The sequence below is a fragment of the Diadema antillarum genome, unplaced genomic scaffold (genome assembly GCF_040938485.1).
Source record: "Diadema antillarum isolate AM-2024a unplaced genomic scaffold, OU_Dant_1.0 seq00000381_RagTag, whole genome shotgun sequence".
Taxonomy (NCBI): Eukaryota; Metazoa; Echinodermata; class Echinoidea; order Diadematoida; family Diadematidae; genus Diadema; species Diadema antillarum.
Window position 1 is genome coordinate 137,824 of NW_027271379.1, and position 12,645 is coordinate 150,468.

The 12,645-nt window shown below is 39.9% G+C and overlaps 1 protein-coding gene across 1 annotated transcript in view; it reads right to left on the reverse strand.

Moving 5' to 3' along the window:
* Positions 1-12,645, reverse strand: part of LOC139731578 (transmembrane 9 superfamily member 4-like) — a 28,931-nt gene that overhangs the window by 2,377 nt on the left and 13,909 nt on the right. Inside the window, exons 5-16 of the mRNA XM_071642467.1 lie at positions 10,386-10,488; positions 9,400-9,452; positions 8,683-8,822; positions 7,742-7,897; positions 7,037-7,104; positions 6,255-6,387; positions 5,854-5,935; positions 4,752-4,827; positions 4,106-4,285; positions 2,670-2,749; positions 2,056-2,119; positions 1,579-1,698 (exon numbers count right to left, since the gene is read on the reverse strand). Coding sequence (XP_071498568.1) covers positions 1,579-1,698; positions 2,056-2,119; positions 2,670-2,749; positions 4,106-4,285; positions 4,752-4,827; positions 5,854-5,935; positions 6,255-6,387; positions 7,037-7,104; positions 7,742-7,897; positions 8,683-8,822; positions 9,400-9,452; positions 10,386-10,488 — 1,255 coding nt within the window. The remainder of the gene's footprint in view (positions 1-1,578; positions 1,699-2,055; positions 2,120-2,669; positions 2,750-4,105; positions 4,286-4,751; positions 4,828-5,853; positions 5,936-6,254; positions 6,388-7,036; positions 7,105-7,741; positions 7,898-8,682; positions 8,823-9,399; positions 9,453-10,385; positions 10,489-12,645) is intronic.

A 12,645-nucleotide genomic window follows, 5' to 3' on the forward strand; every position in this document is an offset into this window, starting at 1 on the left:
ACTGAATCTTTATCTTCAAGTGGATGGCTTCGTTTTTGGTGGGGGAACAATAACTATCCAACACTTTCACCATTGTCATAAGAGCAAACTGAATGCCAGCCATGAAGACAAAGCTTTGTCAATCTAAAATTGAGTTATCAGATTCAACATCTATCAGTTCTTACACAGCAAATTTACAGAACATTTTCAATTTATGCCTTCAAGAATATCAAATTTTAAGGATCAAATGGAGAGATTGCAATTTCCAGAGGGAACAAGTTTTGACTTAAATCTTTTGTTTGGCAGCAGGAGCCTGGTAGATAATACTTAATTGCAATTCTGACCACTGCTACTAGTCTGGGTTGTGCCATGGGGGTCTGTATTAAATGACCACTTCCAAGATTATGTTGACACTGCCAGGTAATTTTACCCTGTTCTCTACGACTTGTGCAATGGGATCTTTTACATTATACAGTATGTCCCCCAAAAAAATTAAAATCAAATTTTTGCATTGATAACACCCAATATGATTAAACTGTCTAAATGCTACTTCAGGGTCTTAAAATATAACATCTTAGCTCTATCTTGCAGAAAACCCCATTCAATTGGGTTAAGTGGTCACAGAAAAATGTGGAATGTTGTAAAGCATGTCATGTGTCTGATTCTTCCAAGTTTAGCACTTCGATGCTCTTGTGTGTGAATAAAATAGACAGAACTTGGAGGGAAGAGATTCTTGACATCCTCTACAAAATTCCTCATTTCTCTTTGACCACAGAAGCAAATCGAATGGGGTTTTTTGTAAGATGTGGGCAATGAGTTATAGTTGCATACCCTGAATTTGTATTTGGATTGATTCACTATTTTTAAAGATATAATTTCGGAGGGTCCCGTTGTAATTTTTTTTTTTGACATACGGTATATCCATTGGCTGGAACTCTTTCGCAAGAGGGATTGCAGTGTCATGTCCTGTTGTACGTGTAGAGTATTTTGCCTCGCAAAAGGGGGGAACAGCATGGATATATAACAGTGTGTTCAAGCGCTCTCCTAAAGGGAATCGAACCAAACCCGCGCCAGAGGAGCACTCAGATGCTCCTAAAGTGCACTGTACTGAACTGAACTGAACCAAAAGTGGACCACTTCCCGATGAGTGCCAAACATGGTCCAAAAGCGTAACAAAAGTTCGCGTGTGGAAAATGCGCGTAACATGTACATGCGTCATAATGTAAAGGAGGTCATTCTCTTTGTTTGGGACATCTGTAAGTAGTTTCAGCTCGCAAGGTGAATGACCCTGTTGCTACAAAATGTGTGACCCCTCTACAAATCACTTGTGAGGTATGTTTTCTCCACAGAGCACTCGAACACTCCAAATCTGGCACAGTTTGGTACAGTCTGTTTTGGATCAGTTCACTTTGGCGTGCTGAAATGCACCGTAACACAACATTGTTCAATGTGTCTAAATCCAGATCTCATCACTGTAGATGCGGATGCCCTAATACTGAGCTAGCTTGGTGCCCTCTTCTGGTCAAAATAAGAACAGGTCATAAGACTGTGAAAGCAACCAAAAAAAAAAAAAAAAAATGACTGGCTCGACCCTCTTACCTCTCCACACAGTTGAAAGTAGACCATAACGATTGCAATTTGACCACAGGAGACGATGAGGATGAGGAACACGAGGAAGAGGAAGCCAAAGAGATAGTAGAACTGGTTCTCCCAGATTGCCTGAAAATATATACAAGCAAAATGCCTCTGTTAGGAATGGAAGGCACAGCCTACACAGCCACTACTATTAATGTGTATTATTTTCTCCTTTATTTACACTTAGCGTGACAGTACTAATATTCAAGAGGACGAGTCACAAAGGATTTACTGTTGGTGCAAACTTTATGTGAACCATTCTGTGTTGCAATTTTGACTGAACTGTTCTCCTCTCAAATAGCACTACAAACTTTACAAATTAAAGAGCACAGCCACTTGCTGAATGGCCCTCCTATCCTAGTACTACAAACAGCGAGAATAATACTTCAAGCACTTGTGTAGGACTACACAAAACATACACAGCCCAAAAAACTGACTTACAGTTAGAATGAAAAAGAGCTCGATGAAGACTGCTCCAAAGGGCAGAATTCCAGCCATCAGGGTGCTGGAAGAGGACGTAAAAAGAACAAGAAGATCAAAGAAATGAACAGGAGAGCTGGATTAGACATGCCAGAGAGTGTCAAAATTGAATATATGTGCTCATTGAATATATCAAACAACACATTGTCATATGATAATGCATAACATTGTGGATAAGAGCAGAACAGCTTGGCGAGACATTGATTTCAGTAGTGTATCTCTTTACAAGCAGAGGTGAAAAAACAATCAAACCTGGACCAGTCCCACCAATGAATGTAATATTAGTGTTTGAAATAATATTGGTGCTACTAGTACTGCTCTCATAATGGTACATTGGAGTTGATACTGGTTAACTCAACTCCAATAAACTGTCCAAGAAAATGTCAACCCACTCAAGCAAGCTTTACGTACAAATAAACATCTTGGGAGTTGGCATTCGATAATTTGAAGAATGCTAAAGAAATCTAGGAGGTAGGAACACGTGGGATTTCTACCTTTTTCACATTACCATGACCGCCAAATCAAAAAAGAGTAGACAAACGTTTCTCTAGACCAAAGTTCTGAGCACAACTCACCTCAAAAAGGGGTTCATGTACCAGACTTGTTCTGGAACTTGACGGGGGATTTGGTTGGTCCTCACCGGGTGATCGTATGGCTAGCAAGACAAGGAACAAAGAAACCACACATTACCACACATTTCTTTGTTTTAAATATTTTTAATTTCTTTCTGGCGGTACATATTGATTACAATCAAGATACTTCCCTTCTAAATACTCAGGATGTTCTTGGAGATAAAAAATTCATCATTCATAATTGTGAGATATGTTAACACAGCAGTAATGAGACTAAAAAGTATGGACAATGTAAAACATCTTACTCTGTGTCGAGTCATTACGCATGGCAATAGCATGGCAAGCTGTGTAAATATCTTATTAAGGTAAAAAGAAAGAGTCACAGGTCTTCACAAATTCTTTGAACAAAAAAAATGTCAGACACAATCTTTAATTCTAAGTTCTAAAACCGGAAGCTTGGTCTCAACCAAAACTATACAATCCCTTTAAGCATGAATGAAAGAAGAGACAAGAGACCCACGGGTCTAGCGCTCACCTGAGTATCGCAAGTTCACCTTTCATGCAGTCACTAATCTAAATCACACACAGCTCTACCAAAATTTGACCAGGCATTCTCAGTAGAAGATGAACATGTACAATTAGGGCCAAAATTTGGACCCCCCCACTCATAGTATCAATTTTAGCTCTATTACTTCTGGTTCTAGAGAAGAAATTTTTTTTTTTTCAGATTCCTTAATTTGGGGGGATGGTGGGGGGCAGGAGCATGGTGCCCATTTTAACAAATTGAGATCCCAACCCCCTAGGGATGCTACCTGCCAAGTTTGGTGACCATACATTATGAGGTTTTCAAGAAAAAGATGAAAATGTACAATTTAGGCCCCAATTTGGACCTCTCCACCCCTCCACCTGCCCGCAAAAGAGGGGGGGGGGGAGCACCCCTGGATCTCATATCAAACAAACTTGAAACTACAGTTATTAATGTACTTACTCATAGTATTAACTTAGCTCTATCACTTCTGATTCTAGTCAGAGAAGATTTTTAAAGATTCCCTAATCATGGGAGGTTTGAGTCCCTTGGGGCCCTTCAGGTGAACCATGAACAAACTTGCAACTTCAGTCATTAATGTACTAACTCACAGTATTAACATAGCTCTATCACTTCTGGTTCTAGAGAAGAAGAGTTTTAAAGATTCCTTAATTTTGGGGGGTTGGGGGTCCCCTGGGGGGCCCCCTGGGTGGGGCATGGTGCCCACTTTAACAAATTGAGATCCTAACTCCCTAGGGATGCTCCCTGCCAAGTTTGGTGAAAATCGGTCTTGGGATTTTCAAGAACAAGATGAAAATGTAAAAAGTTTATGCATGACGGACGATGGACGAAGAGCGATCGCAATAGCTCACTTGAGCCTTGGCTCAGGTGAGCTAAAAATGCCATGCCTTACCTGTTTCCTGTACCCAAAGTAGTATCCGACGAGGACGAGGGGCAGGGAAATGCCAAACCACATGCAGAGGAGGGCCATCAGAGTGGAGAAGGGCACAGCCCCAGACGAGTGCTTGCCCCAGATGAAGAAATTGAGGAAGAAGGAGGTTCCAAACATGAAGGATGGGTAGATGAGGGCAGTCTGGTTGAATGGGAGGAAGCAAGCAGTAAGAACGATGACAATATAGGAAGTATGGTTCTCTCAACAGGCTCATGTTAATTATAGACATACACTTACGTTTAAAAGGGCGTTCACAGTTCCACTTTGCGCATGAGCACAAAAAGGTCATTTGTACAGTCAGGTGTGTTGGTTTTTACATTCACTGAGATAAGCATTAATTATGTCATGATTATTCTAGAGGGGGATGTAGTTACACTATGCTCAAAATGGCCTGAACTGCCTCTGACACCACTTCACACTGGACTGTCTCATAATGGCTCGGGCTGGCTTGTATTGGCAGATTCAGGTCCGTTCCTACTCAGTGTAAGATTGCTTTGAATAGGCCCAACACGGAACAGACTTTGTCCAGCATGAATGGGGCATGAATGAATTTGAGAATATACATTATTGTATATTTCTATGCGGGTCAGGGTCACCAGGAACTCACCATGAACGCAGCCGTAGTCCACCTTGTTCCCTTCATTGTCTTATACAGCCTGCCAGAGAAGTATCCTGCAAACACACTGGCAGAGGAAAGTGGGAATAGAACAAATGATTACTGTCATATTACACTTGTACTCATTCATGTTTCAAATGCAAGTAATAGACCGCTTTGAATTGTATTCATCAAATACCACATTCGATAGCTGTGTCATAATTTATGTGATCCCATTCATGTCTAAATGAATAAAAAATGACTTCAACATATCAATGACACATGCGCATGAAACTACCATTTACTCTTACTTATCAAAATCTCTTTTCTCTGTCTGAGGTACAGTGGACTCCAATTAAAACGAAGTCCTCGGAAATGCCAGTTTTCTTTCATTATATAAAAATTTCATTATAAACGAACAAATAAATAATGAAAATACATAGACTGGATGATGTTGCGGCCTGATTTTTTATTTCATTGTAACTAGAATTTTATTATAACCCTGTTTGCTATAACGGGAGTGCACTGTATTCAACATACTAGCAGCAGTCCTGATATCAAATCCTTAGTCACATGAGTGTGCACCTCAACATCAGTTGAGGTTCACACAGGACATCAGTCAATGAAACTCACCTACAAACCTTCATCTTCACTTCTCCACTTTTCTTTATTCCTTGCAACCCTTTCTGACTTAAACATGTCTCTGTTTGAACCTTACCCTTTAAATCTTGATTTACCATGATTATCTAAAGAAATGCAGAAAATCACAGGCACCAAGGGGCGGCACTTTGTGAAACTGTTAGTTGTAAATTGGTGCAACTGCAGTTATCAAAGAAGCCAATTTGAACACTCCTGGCTGATTGTTGTTTCTATGCAGACACCACAATAACTGCAATCAGTGCAACGAACAGGTTGCAAACTGCCTCATGAAATGGGCCCTAGGTTAGTCAAAACTTGATCAGGCTTGGACTGAAGTCAAATTCTTCAGTTACCGAGACAATTTAAACAGACAGGAGTCATCTAAGACATAAATGTATCCTAAGACTATCTCTGCATAGCCATCTAAAGCTATCATAGTAAAGGCATTCTGCTGATATGCAGGGCATTTTCTTACCCAAAGAACACGAAGCCAAAGAGAGCTGCATTCAGGAGGGCTCCTCTACTGCTTGGTGACAGCATGCCAAACATTGCAATGACTGTAAAAGAAAAAAATACAAAAATCAAGTTGAAAGAAGCAAGACTGGGGAAGAAATGGAGCTCAAATGGTGGGATGCTATCACTCTGCAAAAACTGCAAAGAGATAATAATCTGCTACTGTAAACATTGATACTTTGAATATGAATATTTCTGCATTTACACAAGTGCAGTAATTCAAAGTTTTAACCCATTGAGGACAGGCTGATTTTGCTACAACATGCACTTCACATGGACACTTGCCCGAGTATACTTGGGACTCTTCCTCAACAGGTTAAGGGCATCTTTGCGAGCATATCAGATTGAAAAACATCCACTCACCAATGGTCATGAGGGCCATGCAAAGAATCTGGACTCCGGCACCAACCAGGGCAGCCAAGAACTGCTTGAAGCGAGGGGGGCGGAAGACGTCACCATGAACCAGCTTCCATCCCGTCTCCTCTGCTGTGTCTTCCTACATGGGTGGAAGAATTGTAACAGCACTTGGACATTTGTGGCATTGTGATTTGGAGTGGTATTAGGAGACTGAAAGGGGAGTCTAGACCCACTTCAAACTCACCATGCTCATAATGCATGACATACAGCATTATATTAACTACATTCATGGCAATTTCTTCTCCTCTACTGTAAAAAATACAGTCTAGAGTTTGCATTGAGATGTACTTTAACTGTGCATATCTGCTAGTCCTATATCATGATAAGGAATCATGAAAATCTACTAGAGGTTATTGACATAAATTTCGTGACAAGGACTCAATTTGTTGTTGTCACTTTGTTATTGTCTGTTTCTGTTTCTCTTGGCATAAGTTCAGTTCTTTACACAGATTCAAAAGGTGCCATCATGCCTGGCCATGGTATTAAGAAAAGGAGTACTTTATATCAGATAATTCTTTATTTCTTGCAAACACAACACACAATACATAGAACATACATGTATCCCGAGAAAAGGTTTCATCATATCACGTAAGGTTGACATTGGCAACACAAGAATTTAACCAATTCCCTCCCTGATTCTTAACATCCCCAACAGACTTTGAACACAGCCCATGAGATGCTTGCAGGGAGAGGATTCATTGCCTGCAGCCAGTGTGGATGTCACTCACCCCATCTTCTTCAGTGTATCTGGCGATGTCCCTCCTCAGTGTTCTGATCATGATCATTGTCAGGATACCTTGTAGTGGGACAGATATCACAAAACAGGGAGGATGATCAGTTTGAAGATCAAAAAGCTTTATCATGATCAGCCACTTACATGTAATGATATAGGGTCCATTGCATAAAAATTAAAACTAATATAAAACTTCACAATCAAGCATAACTCACTAACTTTCCATCTATGAGAATCAGCAATTTAGGACTCACATTTGATCTTATGTTTGATATCAAAAGCATCATTTCTTATGTGATATGCTTATTCTACATCCGGAGTAAAATTATTATTGTCAAATATAAACTTGTGTGCATGTCTGTCTGTGTTTATGTGTGTTTGTCTGTGTACACCCGTGTACATCTGTGATCAGTTAGCATTTCCACATTAAAATCAGGAAGTTTTTACAGAGCCCTCGGGGAGACACAGTGCGTATCAAGCATCTCAAAGGCTCAATTGTCAACACTCAGCCACCATATCAAGGATGCTCCAAAGAGTTTTCAAGAAGATACTAGTGTGTATGTAAACCTCAAAACGTGTTCACAGTGCTATATTAGGGAGAGGCTTTTATATTCTTTTAGAAAGGAATCAAGAAATAATTAATTTCTTTCAGAGAGCCTCCAGCACAAGCACTTTAAAGAGACTTGGCAGGTCTACTCACCAGCGAGGAAGAAGATGACGACCAGGGAGTTGATGATGGAGAACCAGTGGATCTGGACGTCACTCATGGCCAGGTAGGTGTCCCAGCGGGAGGCCCAGACGATGTCGCTCTCCTCCCAGTTGATGCTGTAGGAGAAGACCAGGGTCTGCTTCTCCGCTGGAAATGGAGGTGAGGGGTATGGAAATGATGCAATGCGTTACAAAACTATCATGATTATACGCCGAATATTTCGTGAGGTTTTCGCAAATTTTGCAAGTCAGGTGCTATTCGCAAAATTAAAGACACGCAAAAATATAGACTCTGATCCCGATGTGGATGTGACGTACGCGTACTCCGTTCAGTACAAGACTCCATGATCGCGAATTTAACCACTCGTGAAATCATCGGGAATTCCAATTCGCGAAAATTTAGACTCGTGAAATATATGCTGTATATAGTATGTCATGCGCTGTGGGTAGCTTTGTGATTTTTGTAACCCCTGCAAGTATTTCTGTGAAATTCTACTTTAAACAGCATACTGTAAAACGAGGAATTTTCGCGTGCATTTTAATTTCGCGAATTTCGCGAGCGCCAAAATTCGCGAAATTAAAATGCACGCGAAAGTTTTTGTCTACACTACATGCATTGAACGCCAGTGGCAATTTGCGAAAATTTCATGCCACGAAAAAGGCTGTCGGCTCCAATTCGCGAAAATTTCATGCCGCGAATATATCATGTTTTACAGTACATCTGTACATCAAATTTGAGGCATGCCATTTATTTGAGACCACGATGTCATCTGGATTGACATGAAGGCATAGTACTGTAACAGTGAAAATTTTCACGGTTTGGAGATTTTTGGAAATTTCATAAATCACATGTAAGTTCCAGGTGATGGAATATCAATGCATCATCTTTTGTGGATTCTCTTTTTTAATTGTGCCATTCCTGCTCCTACTCACCATCAGCGACAACCTCCATGGCTTCGGGTGGAGGGTTCTGGTCAACTGCGGGCGCTGTGCAGTCGTCCGACTCCTTCTTGCCCGCTTCATGCTTCAGGCTGCGGGCATGGACGTCAAAGCCGACGATGCGGAACTCCGTTCTACACAAGGACAGTGGAAAAATGTAGAAAGTGACATCTAAAAGATAGGCCACACAGAGCTTTGTATAACCACAGAGTCTCTCTACTCAGCTTTGGTCTAAGAACTGGAAGTGTGATGTTGGTAAAACACACTCACTGGCTAGTAGGTAGGATTCCCCTTCCTAGCAAATATTTCACTTTATGATCTTTTTAGGATCTTTTGAAAGCAAGCTAAGCATACATTTGGCTAAAGAATATTCATGAAACTGTAAGAAAGGTTACTTGAATGACACAACATGCAGTCACACACATTTTCTGTGAACCTAGATGTTTCATGAAATTGCAAAAAACGAAATGGTTTCTCAAGCAAGAAAGCTGCTTTTACTATTACTAAAGATGTTAAAATCACAAAAGATACATACATGTGTAAGTATTGCTCATTCAAAATCCTGGTGTTATATCAGCTATTAAAGCCTCACTTCGTGGTTTTTTTGTGTGTGTGTTTTCTTTTTTTTTTGCTTCATCAAGACCTAGACATGAGAATGATGCCTGAATGAAAACAATTACCATGTTTTAAATAAAAGATAACCTCACTTACTCAGTCAGTTGATGATATTTCATGTTGAGGTCTAGATGATTATGTACATAAATCTGCATAAAAAGAACAGGAAAAACAAAATCAAATTTTCTAACCTACAACACGAGCAATTTTGACATAACTTTCATTTCCTCATATATGGATTAGCAGTACATAGTAGTAGATGATACAATCTGTATTGATTGCAACCTATTATTTATTTTACAATGACCCCTTTAATACACAGATTTGCAAAAAGGTAAATACCATCTCAATAAAGTGAAAATGCAGTGTCCCCCCAAAAAAAAAAAACCAACAAACAAACAAACAAACAGAAAGACATTTCTTGTTACAACTAATCTGTATACATTTATATTTAACTAATTTTAACAAAAAAGCTCCCATAAAGACAAGTGAGAGAGAAAAAAGAATACAGCATATATCCTGTGACAGCTCATATATTTTTCTCCATGAGAGTAAGATTTTTGCTCTGCTATTCATATGAAATACAGCACTCTCTTACTGTATACGCTGTTATTTTCGCGTACATATATTTTCGCGAATAACGAGGTCATAGACAGCTTCGCGAGATGTTTTCGTGAATCGACGCTGACGCTTACGTTAGTGCTCTATCAACACAGCGCACATAGACATTTTTGCTTGTTGTTAAATTCGCGATCCAACTGTGATTCGCAAAATTTGCGAATATTAATCCCTCTTGGAAATAACAGCTTATACATAAAATAATACTGCTGTATTAAATTCTATATAATGTAAACTTTTTATCTAGGAAGAATCTCACTTTCAATCTGCCAAACTTAAGATTGATTCAGAGAAAGGAAGATATTACATGTAATGGTGACAGCAAATAATGAACAGAATTATGTATAGTGAAAAATAAGAAAACTGAGTTAAAAAAAAAAACATAGTTAATTTCACCAAATATCTTTTTTTTTCTTCACAAAAGCAAGGATGTTAAAGGATTCGTTTGACTTGCACTGACAGACCTTGCTGTTGGCCACAAAACCAAGTTTGTAGCCGTGGGCATACTGAAAGGTGCCATCATTCTCAATCTGGATCTTTGTTGCTGCTGGCAGATTGTCCGCAATCCTGCCATGAAGAAAGCAAAATGGAAAAGAAAGAATGTATTCACATCAATCATTCCTCTTCAAAGACAGAAATAAAAACAACAAAGAAAAAAATACACAGGAAAATTTGCCTGGCCACCAAAGACCCCGTTTACAGTGCAGGGCTGGGCCGAGCCGCGGCCGAGCCCCGCAATTTTGTCCGTTTACACTGCCGGCCTCGGTCCCGCTTTTAATTCAAACCTTTCAATATTTTGTCGTAGTGGCGCTCTGCTTGTAAACAAACGCAATTTGGTATAGCCTGGTTTTCAGACCCTTTGCCAACTGGATTCCGTGCGGCAAAGGCCTTTGCCGAAGGAAGAATCCTTTGCAGGACAAAACCACCTTAAACTATACTAGTTTTCGACGTTGAGGGGGTTCATATCGTGAATAGCGAAATAGTATGGGCAGAGGGTCTGGAAGCCAGACTAAAATTGGCCGAGCATTTGGCCCACTTTGCGTTTACACCAAGAAGAAGCCGGGCTTGGCCGTGGCCGAGACCACCTCCAGAGCGTGGCTAAATGCGTTTACACTGAAATGAAGGAGGGCTCGGCCGCGGCTCGGCCGCGGCTCGGCCGCGGCCGAGCCTCGCACTGTAAACAGGGTCTATGAAACAGCAGCAGATGAGGATGGGACGACCCTGCCAGGAGTGACAACGGTACTGATGCACACTGGTACAGCATGTGGGAGTACAGTGTATGAAAGGTATACATACGTGTAATTGCATTGGACAACCAGTTGATAACCACGTGAAACAACTGTAGTGAAATTTCATGACAAGTTCAAGTTGTCTTAAATGAAGAGGAAAATGAAACAAATGGAATCAGAAGACATTTAGCTGCAGATTAAAGTTGAAATAACATTTAGAAAACATCATTTACTTTTATAGAATTTTTAAAATTTCATAGGGTTTCATGAAGCAGGAAATGCTGGTCACAATGACATATTGGAAACATTGTGTAGGATCAATGTGACGATTTTACATCCTGCACAGAATGCTCCCAGACACTTGATTTTCTTTTGACGGACACAAAATTGAAGGGAAAGGATTGTATTCTTTGCAGAAATTGTGGTGCAGTACTTTACAATTCATTGTATTAAACATGGCGAATAGTGACTTTTGAGGAGGAGGGGAATACAGTAATTTGTTCAATCTGTTTTGTTTGATTTCTACAAAACTTTGTGAAGTTCTGTTTTGCTAAACTCTTTTATGCCAATAGAATTCCCCTTTCATTGGTGTGTTGTACCATGACATGCTCATGTTAGACTACATGTACAGAGGATTTTTTAAAAATAGCACAAAGTAAAAAGTACTTTCTTGTGCTCATCAGCAAAAGGTAGACCGCAAATGCACTGATTTTTATAGCTGTCACAACGGTTATCTAATACTAATGACTACTTCCACCCTCCACTGGTAAAAGGAAACACCTGACTTTAGCACTTGTTGGTTGTGACACCTCCTGTACCAGTCATGCCACGTACACTACAATTTGTACAGTGTATTTTCTAATACCACATGTACATGTACAGTATGTGGCCTGAACCCAAGTTTCATGACTTTGACACTTTTAATAGCAAAAAGGTAAAAAAAAAGGACAAAGCAGGATGAAAGATGAACATGCACAAAGTCACAACTCCCAAGGCACATACAATGTACATTAAATTGTAAAATGCACAACTACACTACACATGCATTTGTACTACTAATCAAATGTACATTTACAAACAAGAAAGACAAGACCGGTATACACATGATACAATGTAGAAACACATAACACAACCATCAATTTGCAAGTCTTTTAACACCTCCTGCATGACTCAATGACATTTAATCTTCAACCATTTTCAATACATGTAGATCACAGGCCTCAGAAACTCATACTCTCATTGACCAATATCTCCACTGATGCTTTGTCTTCTCTTCTTTTATGCACATGGGTGCACTTTGAAATGATAACAATACTTGGTCCTTGGCCTAAAGCTTCTATGAATTGTGCAATTATCTGCTACAAATGTAATTGATCTGGAAAAAACCCACAGAACTACTCAGTATACTGTGTGTCAGTAATCCCTATACCCCCTGGAACGGCCAATACCCAAATCCCAGTGTTCTGTTTGCCAAGGTGACGGACAATTATATAAA